This window comes from Electrophorus electricus, chromosome 22, assembly GCF_013358815.1.
Source record: "Electrophorus electricus isolate fEleEle1 chromosome 22, fEleEle1.pri, whole genome shotgun sequence".
Taxonomy (NCBI): domain Eukaryota; kingdom Metazoa; phylum Chordata; class Actinopteri; order Gymnotiformes; family Gymnotidae; genus Electrophorus; species Electrophorus electricus.
This window is the reverse complement of record NC_049556.1, coordinates 13,646,255-13,665,315: the sequence shown is the minus strand read 5'-3', so window position 1 is coordinate 13,665,315 and position 19,061 is coordinate 13,646,255. Positions and strand designations below refer to the sequence as shown.

At 43.9% G+C, this 19,061-nt stretch overlaps 1 protein-coding gene across 3 annotated transcripts in view; it reads left to right on the top strand.

Moving 5' to 3' along the window:
• Positions 1 to 12,224: 12,224 nt before the first annotated feature.
• zgc:158659 (uncharacterized protein LOC791141 homolog) overlaps positions 12,225 to 19,061 on the top strand; it is a 29,411-nt gene continuing 22,574 nt past the window's right edge. Inside the window, exons 1-6 of one of the 3 annotated variants that reach the window (XM_035521629.1) lie at positions 12,225 to 12,548; positions 13,605 to 13,673; positions 15,541 to 15,771; positions 16,394 to 16,556; positions 17,638 to 17,847; positions 18,524 to 18,774. In XM_035521629.1, coding sequence (XP_035377522.1) covers positions 15,583 to 15,771; positions 16,394 to 16,556; positions 17,638 to 17,847; positions 18,524 to 18,774 — 813 coding nt within the window. In that variant the 5' untranslated portion in view covers positions 12,225 to 12,548; positions 13,605 to 13,673; positions 15,541 to 15,582. Of the gene's footprint in view, positions 12,549 to 13,604; positions 13,674 to 13,982; positions 14,585 to 15,540; positions 15,772 to 16,393; positions 16,557 to 17,637; positions 17,848 to 18,523; positions 18,775 to 19,061 lie in introns of those variants that run through there. The other 2 variants (XM_035521630.1, XM_035521631.1) reach the window with 2 other exon arrangements.

The following is a 19,061-nucleotide window of genomic DNA, read 5'->3' as shown; positions in this document are numbered from 1 at the left end:
GATAGATAGATAGATAGATAGAGAACGAGAGAGAGAGCACTCAGGGAAAAAATAAGAAACCTCTCCAAATTTTTCTTAAATCAGCATCTCCACATGTACAGCAGCCATTCCATTGAAGTGTTTGTTGAATTCCTTCACAGACAAACCTCATTCTACTTAATGAGATGCTGAATAGGTGATCATCTTAACAAAATCCTGCTGCTGCCATCAGTGTTCTCTTGTTATAGAACCAGCTGGTTGGCCCATAAAGTAAGTGTAGTCAAAATACAGCTACAGACCATGCCAAGAGAGTTGAAAAGAAAGGTTCTTAATGAGGAAAAGAAGGGTTGAATTGTAGCTTTACTGGCAGGGGGATACAGTGAGTATCAGGTTGCATCCTTGAAAAATCTTGAAAATTTCAAAAACTGTGGTTCATAAGAACAAGGTCAAGCAGCAAACACACGGGACATCAACAGCTACAGACTGGCAGAGGTTGAAAACGACTCTCTACTGACCGTGATGATCGCCACCTCATTCGAATGTCATTTAATAATCTAAGATGATGTCAAGTGACCTACAAAAATAATGGCATGCGGCAGCTGGGGTGAATTGCACAGCGAGGACGGTTAGAAACAGGCTTCTGGAGGCAGGGCTGAAGTCGTGCAAAGCTAGAAAAAAGCCCTTCATCAATGAGAAGCAAAGAAGAGCCAGACTGAAGTTTGCAAAAGACCATAAGGACTGGACCGTAGAGGACTGTAGTAAGGTCATCTTCTCTGATGAGTGCAATTTTCAGCTTTGTCCAACACCTGGTCATGTAATAGTTAGACGGAGACCTGGAGAGGCCTACAAGCCAGAGTGTCTCGCACCCACTGTGAAATTTGGTGCAGGATTGGTGATGATCTGAGGGTGTTTCAGCAAGGCTGTAATCGGGCAGATTTGTCTTTGTGAAGGACACATGAATCAAGCCACTTACAAAACTGTGCTGGAAGAAAACTTGCTTCCTTCTGCTCTGACAATGTTCCCCAACTCTGATGACTGGTTTATTCAACAGGACAATGCTCCATGTCACACAGCCAGGTCAATCAAAGTGTGGATGAGGGACCACCAGATCAAGACCCTATCATGGCCAGCCCAATCTCCAGACCTGAACCCCATTGAAAACCTCTGGAATGTGATCAAGAGGAAGATGGATGGTCACAAGTCATCAAACAAAGCCGAGCTCCTGGAATTTCTGTGCCAGGAGTGGCGTAAAGTTACCCGGCAGCAATGTGAGAGACTGGTGGAAAGCATGCCAAGACGCATGAAAGCTGTGATTTGAAAAGCATGAAAAGCAGGGTTATTCCACCAAATAGTGATTTCTTGACTCATCCTAAGTTTAAATATTAGTACTGTCTTGTTTATAAATGAATATGAGCTTGTTTTCTTTGCATTATTTGTGGTCTGAAATTTCTGTAACTTTTCTTTTTGATCGTTAGTCATTTTCATTTAAAAACATGCTCCAAAATACAATATTTTATCTGGAATTTGGAAGAAATGTTGCCAGTAGTTTATAGAATAAAACAAAAACAACTGCTCAGCCTGGTCAAACAAACCCATCAGTTTAGTTTCAACGGCACACCTTCACCTCCACGCGCGAAGAAAGCTCGCTGGCCGCTTGTGTGGAGTTGAAGGTGTGCAGTTGAAACTAAATCTTAGCTGAGAAACTAAAATCCTTGTATTTCATTTGCGTTTATAATAAACAGTTATCTTCCGTTACGCATTCAAACATTACTTACAGTTGGAAGAATGGACGCAAAGGACGGTGAGGAAAAGTTTGGCCTTCTTTCAAACGTCTATTAGCCAGTTAGCAACTGTAGCGAATGTTCTAGAAAGCTTCGCTAGCTAGCGTAGCTAATTTAACTAATGACCCGCTACGAGTCTTCGCTGTTCGTGTTTACTTGGCTAGCGAGTGTAGCTACGGTTACTTCTCAGTCTTTAGGAATATATAACTAGAATTACACATATATCGCACATGGGTTTTATAATACATTAGAATTGAGATATTTTAAAGCATTCACAGTAAATTCACTACATTTACTGGCCTGTCAGGTTATTGGGTGTGTGTGTGTGTGTGTGTGTGTGTGTGTGTGTGTGTGTGTGTGTGTGTGTGTGTGTGTGTGTGTGTGTGTGTGTGTGTGTGTGCACGCCTTATGTTTCAGTTACCAGGGAAAAGCCAAGGTTTGCTCCCCCCATAGCACGAGCAGGTAAGACAGGTGAGGACAAGATGGAGGTGAGGAAAGAAGTGAGTGCCAGGAAAACTGCAGCAGGGCCAGGTAAAAGGAGGGCCCAGGCGCGGGCCAGGCTGAGTAATGCCCCAACACCAGGAGAGAGAAATACAGGGGGGATGGTGTTGGGAAATGTGGGAGCCGTGGTACAGAGTGAGAAAGAAGGGATGAGCCAAACCGTAACTCTGAAGAGGAGAGAGGAAGAAGTGCTGCCCAAAAGAACGGACGCAGGACGGGAGACAGGGGCGGAAGTGAAGAAGCAAAAGCCAAAGAACAGAGTTAAAGGGCAAGGGACAGACTCACACAACAGGGTGGCAGTAGGAAAAGAGAGAGCAAAATCAAAGAAGACCAGGAATGACAAAAGTGGTAAAATGGAGGATGTGCAGAAGAATGAAAAAAGGACCAAAAAGAGAGAGAATGGTCAGGTTATGAAGAAAGGCAGAGAAAACAGAGAGGGAGGAGCCAAGGTACAGCAACAGAACACGTAACACAACATGACACATTATAATACCACATGACACATTATAACAACATGACACATTATAACACAACATGACACATAACATGACACACAACATGACACATAACACGACACATAACACAACATGACACATTATAATACAACATGACACATTATAACACAACATGACACATTATAATACAACATGACACATTATAACACAACATGACACAACATGACACACAGCACAACATGACACATAACACATGACACATTATAATACAACATGACACATTATAATACAACATGACACATTATAACACAACATGACACATAACATGACACACAACACAACATGACACATTATAACACATGACACATTATAACACAACATGACATAATACAACATGACACACAACACGATACATAACACAACATGACATTATAATACAACATGACACATAACACAACATGACACATAACACAACATGAGTCATTATAACAACATAATTCATTATAATGCAACATAACACATAACAACATGATTCACTATAACACAATGTGACTCATTATAACACAACATGACACATCATAACACAACATGACACACAACATAACACATTATAACACATGACACATTATAACACAACATGATTCATTATAACACAACATGACACATTATAACACGACATGACACATTATAACAACATCATTTATTATAATACAACATGACACATTATAACATAACATGATTCATTATAATACAAACACTAATGTTTCTGTTTATATTATATTTTAAAACTAAATTTCAAAATCTTTATCTTTGATGGACACCCACGGACAGCCATGTCAGGTCCAGCCATATGTACATGTATTTTGTATGCATGTACTACGTGTGGTAAAGTAAGGGGCTAACAGTGATCAGTCAGTTCAACCAGATCTCTTATTACTGAAAACATGTAATATTTCAGTGCAACAGATTTTTCTGTTTCTGTTGTAGTAAGTGATTCTGTGTCTGTGTGTGTTTTGGCTGTTTTGTGTACAGGCCCAGCTGTTGACAGACACACAATATGACAAGATATTTGAGAGTGTGTTGGAGTCTTCCACACTGAATCTAATGAGTGAGTTAACAACATTCTCACACGTCTGTTTCCATCTCTCTTACCAACTTGCTTTCTGCTTCCTTTAGATCTCTCACATTTTCACACTTTAATTCATATGCTTCAACTCTGTGTGTGTGTGTTTAGAGGATGCTAAGGCCATGCTGACTGAGGTGGAACTAATGCATGCGCGTTTAGAGCTGGAGACATGCAGGTATATGTTTCTCTCACCTCCCCCTTTATCCCACCACTTCTCTCTCTTCCTCGGCCCCATTGAGGTCCCCCGTTGCTGCTCACTATCTCATCCCTGTGGCAGCTTGTTTAAGGCCCTCTGGTTAGAGGCACACAGGTTAAGGTGGGAGCGATTGGCTCCGATTCATGTGCCTTCACCATCCCCAGCAGTGTTTCTCACTCACTGCTGTGCTGAACATTACAGAGCAGAGAGGAAGGGAGGGGGAGGGGAGGAGAGCAGCGCGGCTCCGTCACTCCAAGGCAAACAGGAAAGAGGGAGAAAGATAGAGAGGCAGAAAGAAATGTTGCACGTGGAGGAGAGGAGCACTGACCTCCATCAATGTGAGTGTCAGTCAGGATGTTACGATCCCACTTATAGTCAGTGCCTGTCTGTATTATAAGATGTCTGATCTGTAGCATGGATGTGATAGGACGTAATAGACTTATAATAATAGAATTGGTGAACATCAGTAAGTATGACGTGAGTGTGTTTACTGTCGTAAGCAGGGAGTTTGATGACGTAAACCAGTTTTGGCCCCTCAGAGTGATGAAACTCTGTGTCTGATACATATTCTGTGTATTACCTTGTGGCCAACATTAGCGTGTGTGACTGCTGCTTTGCACAGGTGTGCTTTTAGGAGTGTGAACATATTCTGGCCCGACTGTAGCCTGGGGTTCAGCAGTGGTCACTATGGACCTAACACACTGACCTTTGACATACCCCTGATCACATGACCTTTTTCACTGGCGTGATTAGTAGGCCTCAAAATAGGAGCATAGTAAATGTATGGGGTCACAACACACTCAGAGATCAATATTTCACACTAAAGCTCCTTTACAACAAACTACTGTTGGCATGTACAATGTAGTTCAACACACGCAGTTAATGAGAGAACAGAAGTCTGACATATATCATATATATCAGCTTCTGACAAGGAGAATCAGCTGTCTAATCAACTCTTTCATCAATAGACCACTCTGTGTGTGTGTGTGTGTGTGTGTGTGTGTGTGTGTGTGTGTGTGTGTGTGTGTGTGTGTGTGTGTGTGTGTAGATGTGCTGTGGGTACAGTGTAGCAGGGCTGAATGTGGTAAATGGAGAAGAATCAGTGAGGATGTTGATCCTTCAGTTTTGCCTGATGACTGGATCTGTGACCAAAACTCAGGTACACATGTGTAACTTTGTGTGTGTGTGTGTGTGTGTGTGTGTGTAAACATTCATCTACATGTTTACCCCCCCCCCCCCCCCACACGCACACATTTCCTTTACGTGGCGTGCATTTTGCTCTCATCACTTCCTTGTAACACCTCAAATTGATTACAAGACTCAAAACGAACTCTGTGTGTGTGTGTGTGTGTGTGTGTGTGTGTGTGTGTGTGTGTGTGTGTACGTGTGTGTGTGATGCAGACCCACGTTTCAGCAGTTGTTTATCCCCAGAGGAGACCGTGCATGTTCGTGAAGAGGAACACTTCTTTTGCCACCTGGTTCCTGGATCACTGGTCTGGGTCCAGCAGAGTGGATATCCCTGGTAAACACACACAAACACACTGCAGATTTAGTCTGGTGTGTGAAATTCAGATTGCACAAAACTGGGCCGATCCGATGATGATGATGGTGATGATGTTGCAGACTGGGCCAGTCTGGTGATGATGATGATGGTGATGATGATGAAGATGATGGTGATGATGATGGTAGTGGTGATGATGTTGCAGACTGGGCCAGTCTGATGATGATGATGATGGTGGTGATGGTGATGATGATGATGATGATGATGGTGATGGTGATGATGATGGTAGTGGTGATGATGTTGCAGACTGGGCCAGTCTGATGATGATGATGATGATGATGATGGTAGTGGTGATGATGTTGCAGACTGGGCCAGTCTGATGATGATGATGATGGTGGTGATGGTGATAATGATGGTGATGATGATGGTAGTGGTGATGATGTTGCAGACTGGGCCAGTCTGATGATGATGATTATGAAGATGATGGTGATGGTGATGGTAGTGGTGATGATGTAGACTGGGCCAGTCTGATGATGATGATGATGATGATGATGATGGTAGTGGTGATGATGTTGCAGACTGGGCCAGTCTGGTAATGATGATGATGGTGATGATGATGATGATGATGATGATGATGATGATGGTAGTGGTGATGATGTTGCAGACTGGGCCAGTCTGATGATGATGATGATCTGTGTGCAGGTGGCCAGCAGTCATAGAAAGAGACCCAGACTCAAACCATTACCTGGAATTCCGCAAGGAGTCCGACCTCACTCCAGTAGGAATCACACACGCACGCACATACACACCTTCTGCTACTGATGACATAAATAATTGTGAATGTAAATTTGCTTGTGTGTGTGTGTTTTGCAGTACAGGTGTCATGTGACATATTTGGGAGATCCTGTTTGCCGTGCCTGGGTTCCCTGCACCAGAGTGAAGGACTATGCAGATCTGTCAGAGGAAGATGCTTTCAATGTATACACACACACACACTTTAAATTAGGCATTTGTCTATTTGATGTTATAGAGTAGCAGTGATTTTATTGTGTGTGTGTGTGTGTGTGTGTGTGTGTGTGTGTTAGATGTTGAGGCAGCAACATCTGAAGAAGAAACTGAAAGATGCTGTCCGCATTTCCAAGCAAGCCCTAAAACTGCCCCTGAAGGTGCACACTGCAAACACAACTACAGACACACCTACAAACACAACTATAAACACAACTACAGACTCACCTACACACAACTACAGACACACCTACAAACACACCTACAGATACAACTACAAACACACCTACAAAGAGCTACAATCACACCTACAGACACAACTAGACACCTACAAACAACTACAAACACACCTACAGACAAAACTACAAACAACTATAGACACTCCTACAAACATGACTACAGACACACCTACAAACAAACCTACAAAATACAAGTTCTTCACAGTTCCCTGCAATGGTCTAATTAGAGATGTATTCCTCAGACCAGCCACTAGAGGGAGGCAAAGACATTGAGTTTTAAGTCTGTGTTTCACTCCCCTTCTTTCCCTCTATCAGAGGCGGTTGGTCAGCTTTGGATTCTGGACTCGGTATGTTTCAGAAAGAGAGAGCTCAGAGGAGGACAGTGACATTGCAGGTTCACGCACACACACACACACTTAGACACACACACACTTAGACACACACACACACACTCAGACATATACACACACACACTCACACACACATATACACACACTCAGACATATATACACACACACATACACACACTCACACACACACTCACTCACACACACATATACACACTCACACACACTCACTCACTCACGCACATATACACACACACACTCAGACATATATACACACACACACACTTACACACACACACACACACTTAGACACACACACACACACTCAGACATATACACACACACACACTCACACACACATTTACACACACTCAGACATATATACACACACACATACACACACTCACACACACACACTCACTCACACACACATATACATACACACACACACTCAGACATATATACACACACATACACACACACTCACACTCACCCATGTATACATACATACAAATCACATTTAAACACTTTCATGTCTACACAAACCATAATAAACTACATTCATACATACACAAGCAAATGCTAATTACATACACGTTCATATATACACAAGTAATGTAGGTATTTAGAACCACACACATCCAGGTGGGTGGCTTATATTTTAATGATGACTCTATGTCAGTGTGTGTGTCAGTGAGCATGTGGGTGTGTGCAAATGTTTGAGGATGTTTTTTGTTTTGCTTCTGCAGAATTTTTGAGTCTGTTTGGTGGAAAGACTGGAAACAGCAGAGAATACTGTAGTGATGAGGTCAGATACACTCTTATGTGCAGCCCTAATGAATAAAATACAGATACACTGTAAGTTGTGTTCAGTCATAATTGTAAGTTGTTTTGGATGTGTGTGTGTGCGTGTGCGTGCCTGTGCGCGCGTGTGTACGCGTGCGTGCGTGAGTGTGTGTGTGTCCGTGTGTGTGTGTGTGTATGTGTGTATTGCAGGATGTACACCCTGAAAAGCAGAGGAGATGGCTGAAGAGAAGAGAAGGGAGATGTGGTGGGAAATGTGAGAAACAGTCAAATATATTTCTGTTGCATAAGCACCTCAGTGGAACTATATACACAAACACACACAAAAGACAAGAAGCTCTTACTCATTGAAACATGCATTACTTCTCACACATTTTTTACTTGAAAATAATAAATTATGCAGGAGGTTATGGACTGATTTTGCATTTGTAAGAGAAACACGAGTACCTTCTGCATGCGTTCCTGTCCTGTGAAAACCTGGGAACGAGTTAAATAAACTAATCAGAGGTGACCTTTCACCTTTAGCATCACTCTCTGAGCGAGAGAGAGAGAAGAGCAGAATGAAGAAGGGACATGAGAGGAAAGGAGAGAAAGAAGGAGTGATGAGTGAGCAAAAGAAGCAGAAGAGACTGAAGAAGATCCTGGAGATGAAAAAGAAACGAGAGCGTGCGAGACAGGAAGGTTAGAATGTCAGGCTGGAGGGAGGCAAAGGAGAGCGTGCAGCACACCCCCACTGGCAGTTACACTGACTCCCTCTGCTTCCCCCTCGGGTTTGTCTGTCTTCTGCTTAGCTGTGGCGGATCCTATAATGGTGAAAGAAGAGAAGAAGCCTCCCACACCATCATTTTGTTTGCCAAAAAAGGATAAACCCACCAAGAAAACAGGTGCGACTTCAACCTACTACACACAAGCCTTCAGTTGTTAGAACCAGTCAGACACTGTCAGCTAGACAAACTGCAGGTTTTCATTTTGACACTCAGAGAGTCTCGTCCCACGTCTGCTGCCTGCGGGGACAGTAGCATGTGTGGTGTATGAATTTAGTCTGTTTCCTTCACGCCGGGTGTGAGTTTCGGCAGAAGCTCTCAGTGTGTGGTGGGAAACTCCTGACTGCATTCTGACTCTCTGTGCCTGACCAGAGGCTTAATGGAGTGATAGGTGCTCTCCAGTGAGTCGTCATATAGCTGTTACAGGAGTTTGTGCTCCTGTCCGTGCTGGAGAAGAGAATACTACAGGGTGACACGTATGTCACGTGCAATGTGTGTGATATGACATGCACGAAACGTGATGCGTGTGATATGACATACATGAAACGTGTGTTATGTGACATGCCTGAAAAAGGCGGTGTGTTATGCGTGAAACGTAGGTGATATGACACGTATGAAATGTGACGTATGTGATATGACAAGCTTGAAACATGATGGGTGTGATATTACACATGTGAAACGTCTGATAATGTCACGATTGGCTATCCTCCTGGCATCCGTTTCCGTGGTTTCTGTGTTGTGTTGTGTTTACTTGTTGTTCCATTCCTTAGTTTCATTTTCTCTGCACCAGTCATTGCTTTCACATGTTCCTCTTTTCCAGTAATTGTGTTGTTTTTTGCGTTTCATTATGTTCACCTGTGTCTGGTTAGTAATTATCTGTCTCTATTATTTAAGCCCTGTGTTTTGTATTCCAGTTTGTCGGTTGTTGTAGTTGTTTGGCTTCTTTGGTTATGTTCAGGTTTGTTGTCGCTATCTCTGTCGTCGTGTTTGTTTTACCGCCTGCGTATTTCATGTGTTAGTTTGCCTAAGCGCTTTCCCTGTGTCTCACGTATGTTTAGCGTTTACGTTAGCCTCCCCTTTTGTTTTCCTTGCTCATTAAAAAGCCTCCTGCATTTGCATTCTGGCTCACACCTCGCTCCTGCAAAAGCATTACAGATATATGTGATGTGATAAGCTTCATATGCTGTAGATACATGTGTCCTGATGATCTTTCAGACACAGCAGAGCTGCATGACCAAACCGTGCCCCAGAGCACCATGGAGACAACCCTGATCACGACCCAAGAGATGGCTGCACGTTATAAAGGGAAACAAAAAGGTGGAGTAGCAGAACACAGAGAAGAGGATGGACTAGAGAGAGAGGGAGAGGAAGGTGGAGAAGGGGAGGGTAACCAAGTGGAGGTAGAGAGATGGGAGTTTGAGTTTGGTGATGAAGAAGAGACAGCTCCTATGTGTGATTATGAAGATGATGATGATGAAGAAGGTGGTTTCCTGGATACAGATATGAAGATCTTGGCCTGCAGAGACGAGGTGCTAAAGCATCTGTACTGCAAAGAGGAAGAGGAGGGACAGGAGGAAGAGCAGAGTGATTTCTCTCTCATGCTGTTGGAAGAGTGACTATAATAACCAAAACAACCTGAGGGAAAAAGTCACACACACACACACACACACACACAGAGGCTGGTCTACTCATGCTCATAGTGGAGAGCTGTTGATGGCTTTAACCAGAACTAGAGATGTATGTGTACACACACACACACTGAGTTTGCTGAGTTTATCTATTTTTAACCTTCTTTTAAAACTCTTCAGGTCATGCAGATGTAGATCATACAACACCACCCCTCTATCATACAACACCACCCCTCTATCATACAACACCACCCCTCTACCATACAACACCACCCCTCTATCACACAACACCACCCCTCTACCATACAACACCACCCCTCTATCATTACAACACCACCCCTCTACCACACAACACCACCCCTCTATCATTACAACACCACCCCTCTATCATTACAACACCACCCTTCTATCATACAACACCACCCCTCTATCATTACAGCACCACCCCTCTATCATACAACACCACCCCTCTATCATTACAACACCACCCCTCTATCATACAACACCACCCCTCTATCATTACAACACCACCCCTCTATCATACAACACCACCCCTCTACCACACTTTCTCCCTGGTGTTAGACCTACAGACCCATAACCTTGTTATGTCATCCAGTAAGCGTGGAGACAGGTGATGGTGTGAGCAGAGATCACTCAGCTGTATGGTGGACGGGAAAACGCTGCATAACCTGGAAAGTCTTCACCCTCCATCTGTCTGGCCCGATGGGTTTAGGTTGTGTTGTTACACAAACAGCTTCAATTACTAGTGTCAGCTTCAGTTTACTTCAGTGTTCTTCACTGTTCCTCAGTTAATTTTTTAATGTTTTTAATGGTTAATTTAAACACCATTAACAATATTATAACATTTATTACATATTTTTAGACAGTGGATTTACAGTGCAGAGTATATTTGCTGTGATTGTATTTAAGTGTTAAATGTGTTGATATGTAAATAAAGTTAAAACAGTGCATGCACGAGCATGTGAGTGTTTCTGTTCACTCACACATAGCGATCAGGAGTTTCATACCCACCCTGTTCTACCCCACAGCCCTGGCAAAGCCCCAAGATAAGGCAGGAAGAGGGGTTTGTATGCACATGCACTGTGTGCGGGGGGAGTTCATTCTGAGAGTTGTTGAGGTTGTTGGTTTCTTGTTTCTTTTCTTAATATCAACCAATTTGAGTTATTTCCTGGTTTTGGTAGGAAGGGAGGGTGTGTGTGTTGGATGTTGGCGGGGTGGGGGTGGGGGGTTAGACAGATTGCGAAATCACCTCAAGATTTGTTTATTTAACTGTGAGTCACTTTGGCAGCTTGATGTAGTCCTGGGTCAGCGAGAGCGTACATCACGTTTAGTGAGGGAGTCGTTGGTCAGTTAGAGCAGGGATTAGGATGACAGAGCTGTCGGGAAAGGACTTAGACGTGATCCTTCACATTGCCAGTGTGTTTTAGTTTTTCATCTGTCGTGAAATCTCCTCTCATCCCTCCTCTGTGTCTCCTCTTAAACGGACAGATATGGACATAGAAAAAACAGGAAAAGGCAGAACAATGGCTTAGTCAAAGCACTGTCACTCTAGTCTCGACAAGAGAAATTATTTCACACATACACAAACTTCACACACAAGGAACTTCCATTCAGCGTTCAGCAAAGGTTTGGGACCAGTCAGTCGCACAATGACATCATCTAGTTAACCGTGTAGAGAAGGGTGTTACACCAGTGTGTGTGTATGTGCATGTTTGCTTTTGTGTGTGTATGTTCATGTTTACCCGTGTGTGCGTGTTTACCCGTGTGTGCGTGTTTACCCGTGTGTGCGTGTTTACCCGTGTGTGTGTGTGTTTACCCGTGTGGGGGGGATCTCGGGAAAAGAAAGGGGAAGAGAGGAAATGACCCAAAGTGACTATTGTTTCAGTGTCCAAGAGGAAGACAGAGAGGAGGGTAAACAGACACGGTGTCCAGAAACAGAGGATGGCATGGTTATGGTAAAGCAGAACTATTAGTTATTATTTAAGCTAGGAAAAAGGGCTTGTGTAGCGAAGTCCCCGACTTGAGACGCCAGCCCACCAGGACACCGTTTTCACCCAGCCAGGAAAGAGAGGAAGAGTTAGAGAAGTGTTTCACTTGTAGAGGAAACGTCTCCTTACCATGCCAGTGTGTTTCTCCAAGCCAGTCTTCCAGGATAGCAGCTAAAGAAGAGAAAGAGAGGGAGGGAGGCAACACTCCAGCAGGTAACTGAAACTGCCATCATCACACTGTGGCCTAACTCTGACTCTACCATTATATCACTCAGTCTCTTGATTTGTTTGTTATATTTTTCGCTCAGTAAGCGAGTAGTTTAATGTATTGGGGATTGACTAGGTTATCTGGGTTCAAGGTTTATGGAAGTCCTTGAGGACATATTTGCTTACTGGATTATTACCAAAAATATATAAACATAACATAACATAAACAATATTGAAACATTCAGATGTGTGGTAAGCTAATTGTTTCTAATACAAATGAGTATCTAATAAGGATTACAGACTAATTGTGGATTGTTTAAAAGGACTTTGTAGAAAAAGTAAATGACAAAAATATAGATGATAAATGTATTTTTTGGCTTTGATTCTGTTGTCTAATGTATTTTTAGGTATTTAGCTGTTTGCCCAAATCACATTTCTGATCTTGCTATGTTGCCATTTTGTTTATGTTGCACTACTCGTTTAGCAGCAGTCTAACAGTGAGGAAATGTATCCTTTAGCCTGTAGACACTGGAACAGCTTTACACAGGTTGCATATTCATTAATTGAGCTGTTAGGTGAAGATTACAGTCATCCAATAAAAACAGTCCAGGACTGTAGACTGAAACACATGTGTTTTGCCAGCACTCATAACAATAATGGTGAGCTCACAGCATGTGCGTCACCTGGAGCAATGCTAGTTGTCGGAATGTTTCGCAATACTATGATTTTCTTGTGTTAGCAGTAAATAGTACTAATTTGCATGTTTCCCCAGAAATACATGAACGTACAAAGAATGCAAGATAAAACCAAGAAAACAACCAGAAGAAAAATAGGAAACTATAGAAGAGAAAGTCCTTAAAGTAGAAAGTAGAGGGAGTTACGGAGGAACCTAATGATTACTTAAAAAGTACAGCCTTAGTTAGCCTTGAAGGGTGTCAAGCTCTGCAGTACACACACACGTTTGTATTCTGTGTTGTGGGGGAATGTGATACATCTGCAGTGCAGTGTTGTGGGGTTACCCCCTCATCAACTAAAATAACTTCTTCCCCTGGAGTAACACAGGATTCAGGGAGACATGGGGACCTTTGGAATAGTCACAGCACTGGAGTGTATTGGCACTGCTGTTCAGAGGTATTTGATGTATTCTAGTGGAATTATTGCACTGTTTGGCTCATGAATGTCTGCTTTAGTTGGTCTGTGTATCACAACAGGAAATGTAGAGGCTTCTGTGTGGTGGCTCTTTCAGTGTTAATAGAGCCATACTCAAGGCTTTTAGTCTCATAACGTCATATATAAAGTCATCTGTAAACATGATACGACCACGCTGACTGAAGGAGGATTTTTAATTTTAATTTACCTAAAGCTTGTGCTTCTTAAACTGTTTATTTATCTTTGATTTACTGTAGTAAATTAATATACATTTAAAATAGATATTGACTCCTAAAGGATTATACACACACACACACATTTATGTAAATGATTAATATTACTATAGATATTGATTGTGAGCTGATTAGTAAATTATGCATGCAGGCATGTGTGCACAGGGCATAGGCATTAAAACGTTGTGCTGTTCCCTGTTTTGTTGACCCCGCGGCTGATGAACAGTGAAGAGTCCGCGTCTCTTAACGCTTCTGTTCGCGCGGGTGCGCGTCCCCTTTAAAGTGAGTTGTGCGCGCACCTCGTCTGCTCACTGCCGCAGGGCCGCATTGTTCTGCAGCAGAGCTGCGCTTAGCGGCGCCGCCACTTCACCACAGCTACCCCGGCGCGCCGGGCTCTCTCCAGGCCGGGGAAGACGACGCAGAATACGCCATGACTGCTGGTGCATGGGCACGGGGGCCCGCGCGGGCTGCGGAGCCTTCCCGGACAGGCTGAGGCGCGCGTGTCCAGGCTTTGTCCGCGCGTTTCCCGGAAGAGGGACGGCAAAACCGTCACGGTGTGATGTAGTCCGCGAGAGAATGGGGCTTTTGGCGTGTGGACGGGAGCTCAGACACTGCGAGTCACACCTTAGGAAAGCCTCTCCTGGGACTCATCCAACGCAGGTAGACGCGACAGACACCAAACCTGCGGCGCACAGGATTAGGGCTATTGCTTTAGTTTGTTTACGGCAGGAATAACTGCTGTAATCAGCTATAACCGTATGGTTCATGTTCATCAGTTGTTGATATACAGACTACTACAAAACGCTGGTTCTGTTTTGCTCCGTGTCCTCTGCTTTGTGCTTCATGTGGCGGGTCAAATGGGATCCTGCCGTCCGTTATTACCCCAATACAATGATATTTTACCCCGTAACAGCGCCGGCAACACTAGGAATTACCGCGCCGAACCGTTAGCCGTGGTTGAGGTCCACCTCCGCCCCGCCTGTGTGATCCCGCGCGCCGGTCTCGCCGGTTTGACTGACAGCCGACTGACAGCGCGCGCTGTTTGTGCGCCTGCGGCGGATCGCGTGCCCTACTTTCTCCCTGGCACGAGCCCGCTCTGGACGTTCAGGTCCGCGTGCCTGCGGGCTGCGTGGGATTGCGTCGGAGGCACGGGGCACTTCCTCTCACGTGCGACCGCTCCGTGGGGGTCACGTGGTCTGACACGCACTACACGAGGCAACGCGAAACACGCGAGGACGGTGGAGTTCAGGGCGAGGAAATCAATTCCCGTGAAACGCGGATCCTACGATTACTGTAGACTTCACCACCTGTGTGTAGCTAATTCATTATCCATTCTGACCAGGCAAACGAGCCAACCAGCGTTATAATTATGGAGGCAAAAAATCTTGCGTTTTAATATGCCACCCTTCAGGTCTTGTATGAAAGTGTTTTCATAGACCCAGCTGTGAATCGAAACCATATCAGCCACAGGCATCAGTAACCTACTGTTCATAGTTACTGTACACCAGGATCAATGATATAAAGAGCACTCTCTCTCTCTCTCTCTCTCTCTCTCTCTCTCTCTCTCTCTCTCTCTCTCTCTCTCTCTCTCTCCCCCCCCCCCCCTCCTGCCCTAGACTAAGTGAGTATATGTATGTGAGGGTGTGTTGGTTGTGAGGATGGGGCCCAGACCATCGTCGGGGGAGTTATGGGGTCTGCACCTGATGCCGCCCCGTATCCTGGTGGACTGCTGTCTGCCCAACGGCATGTTGGTGAGTCTGGAGTGTCTGCGTGAGGCTCCCCTCATCAGCATCAAACAGCAGCTCTTCACCGAGGCGCGCAAGTACCCCCTCTACCACCTGCTGCAGGTAAATACCCCTGTAACTACCCCCTCTACCACCTGCTGCAGGTAAATACCCCTGTAACTACCCCTTCTATTACCTGCTGCAGGTAAATATCCCTCTAACTATCCCCTCTATCACCTGTTATCTGGCACATACCTCACTAACTACTACTCCAATACTGCCCTAAGTGATCCGCTTATATCACCTACCTCAGGTAAATATGTTCTCTAGTACTCGCTAGTGTCTATATTACCCCTATTACAGCATCCTTCAGGTAAATGCCCTTCTATATTACCCCTACTACAGCATCCTTCAGGTAAATGCCCTTCTATATTACCCCTACTACAGCATCCTTCAGGTAAATGCCCTTCTATATTACACCTATTACAGCATCCTTCAGGTAAATGCCCTTCTATATTACCCCTATTACAACATCCTTCAGGTAAATGCCCTTCTATATTACCCCTACTACAGCATCCTTCAGGTAAATGCCACTTCTACAGTCCACGCGTGCTTCTCCGTTGGTGTCTGATGGAAGTTAGCTCCAGTGTGATTGTACCTCCTGTTTTATCAGGTTTTCATCAGGCTCTTGCAGGTGTTAATGTGAAGCATAATACATTCTCTAATGTTTCTTCTTGGCTGTTAGGAGGAGTCATGCTACATCTTTGTGGGAGTGACCCAGGAGGCAGAGAGGGAGGAGTTTTATGATGAGACGCGGCGGCTGTGTGACCTACGATTGTTTCACCCCATCCTAAAGGTCATCGAACCACTTGGCAACCGAGAAGAAAAGATCCTCAACCGTGAAATTGGTGTGTGTGTGTTTGCGTGTTTGTGTGTGTGTCTGTTTATGTTTGTATGTGTGTGTTTGTTTATGTTTGTATGTATGTTTGCCACATGAACCTTTGCTCAGTTTTAATAATTAATGTGTCTGCTTGCATGATTAAGCAGTTTTAGGGTTTTAATATGGTTTTAATAGGATTTCAAATAGGGCTTTTAATAGGGATTTAATGGGGTTTTAAGAGGGCTTGTAATAGGGGTCTTAATAGGGCTTTTAATAGGGTATTTAATAAGATTTTTAATAGGGTTTTAATGGGGTTTTAATAGGGTTTGTCATAGGAGTCTTAATAGGGATTTAATGGGGTTTTAAGAGGGCTTGTAATAGGGGTCTTAATAGGGCTTTTAATAGGGTATTTAATAAGATTTTTAATAGGGTTTTAATGGGGTTTTAATAGGGTTTGTCATAGGAGTCCTAATAGGGTTTTAATAGGGCTTTTAATAGGGATTTAATGGGGTTTTAAGAGGGCTTGTAATAGGGGTCTTAATAGGGCTTTTAATAGGGTATTTAATAAGATTTTTAATAGGGTTTTAATGGGGTTTTAATAGGGTTTGTCATAGGAGTCTTAATAGGGTTTTAATGGGGTTTTTAATAGGTTTTAATGGAGTTTTTAATAGGGTTTTTAATGGAGTTTTTAATAGGGGTCTTAATAGGGTTGTAATAGGTGTTAATGGGGTTTTAATATGGTTTTAAATTGTATTTTAATAGGGCTTTTAATAGGGTTTATTGGGGTTTTGATCAGGTTTTAGGGGTCTTAATAGGGTTTTAAATAGGTATTATTGGGGTTTTAATAGGGTTTTAAAAGGTTTTTTAATACAGTTTTAATAAGGTTTGTAATAGGGCTTTTATATGTTTATCCACACCTCTCTTTATCTGGAACTGCATATCTACCAGAAGTTTTGTTTAGACTATTTGCCATAGGTTGAGTTTCTGAGTGTGTGTGTGTGTGTGTGTGTTTCCATCTGATATGAATCTTGTGATAGAGGTGTGCTGAAGTGTTTGGTCTTCAGACTATTGTAGGCATGTATACATGCTATAGCATGTTTTCTCTTCAGGCTTTGCGATAGGCATGCCTATCTGTGAGTTTGAGCTGGTGAAGGACCCAGAGGTGCAGGACTTCAGGAGGGGCATCCTGAGCGTGTGCAGGGAGGCAATGGAGGAGCGTGAAGGGGGCGGGGCTCACACACAGGCGCTATACGTGTACCCGCCCAGCGTGGAGTCCAACCCCCAGCTACCACAGCACATCTACTGCAAGCTCGACAAAGGTGGGCAGATACTGGACTCTGTTTAGGCTTTCTGGAGGAGTGAGTTTTATTTTAGTCATACTACAGTGTGTGTGTGTGTGTGTGTGTGTGTGTGTGTGTGTGTGTGTGTGTGTGTGTGTGTGTGCGCGTGTGTCGTACCAGACTCAACAGAAACACCTGTCTGGGTACTGGAGTTTCTGTCTTCTCAGGGTTATCTGTCTAATGTTTCCCTTTCTAGTTCACATTCTCTCAGACTCTGTCTGCTCTGTTCCGTGTGAACTTGAACTCACAGTTGTCTCTAAGATGCATTTGTCTGCCTATATATTTCTTTCCCCAGTGCACATACAGAGACTCCATCAGCGTGTCACCCCCTGCACTGTTTGAGGCTGAGCAGTAGTGGACTGAGATAAATGGCCCCAGATTTCAGTGCTGATGTGTTGGCGTGGTAGCGAATCAGACTAGCACGCTGGTGGCTGTGAGCCCAGGAGACCAGGCCACAGTCTCTCCTCTGTTCTCTGTTCAGAAACAGTGGAGTTTATTTTCACTTTCATCTTCTAGAGAGCTTCCAGGGTGTGGGTGGAACGATCATTCAGTTAAACACCATGGTACTCTCCCTCATTCAGTTAAACACCTCTCTCTCTCTCTCTCTCTCTCTCTCTCTCTCTCTCCCTCCCTCCCTCCCTCCCTCCCATGGCAGGTCGTTTGATCGTCACCATCTGGGTGGTGGTGTCTCCATCGAACTCCAAGCAGAAGTACACACTGAAGATGGCTCATGACTGCCTGCCTGAGCAGCTGATAGCGGAGGCCATCAGGAAGAAGACGCGTAGCATGCACCTGTCGGCCCAGCAGCTGCGTCTGTGTGTGCAGGAGTACCAGGGCCAGTACATCCTCAAGGTGTGCGGCTGTGATGAGTACCTGCTGGAGAAGTACCCTCTCAGCCAGTACAAGGTGTGTGTGTGTGTGTGTGTGTGTGTGTGTGTGTATTTGTTTATCTATGTGTATGTGCGTGTGTGTGTATGTACGTGTGTGTGTATTTATATTTATGGCATTTAGCAGACGCTCTTATCCAGAGCGACTTATAAAAGTGCTTTGTCATTTCCTCATAGAATTTCTTAGTACAGTAGAGTAGGTTAGAATTAAACATACCAATGAACTATAATACTGTAGAATACAGGGATCAATGCTGATACCTAGAAGTGCAAAATACATAAGGTCTATCTTAAACAATGATAAGT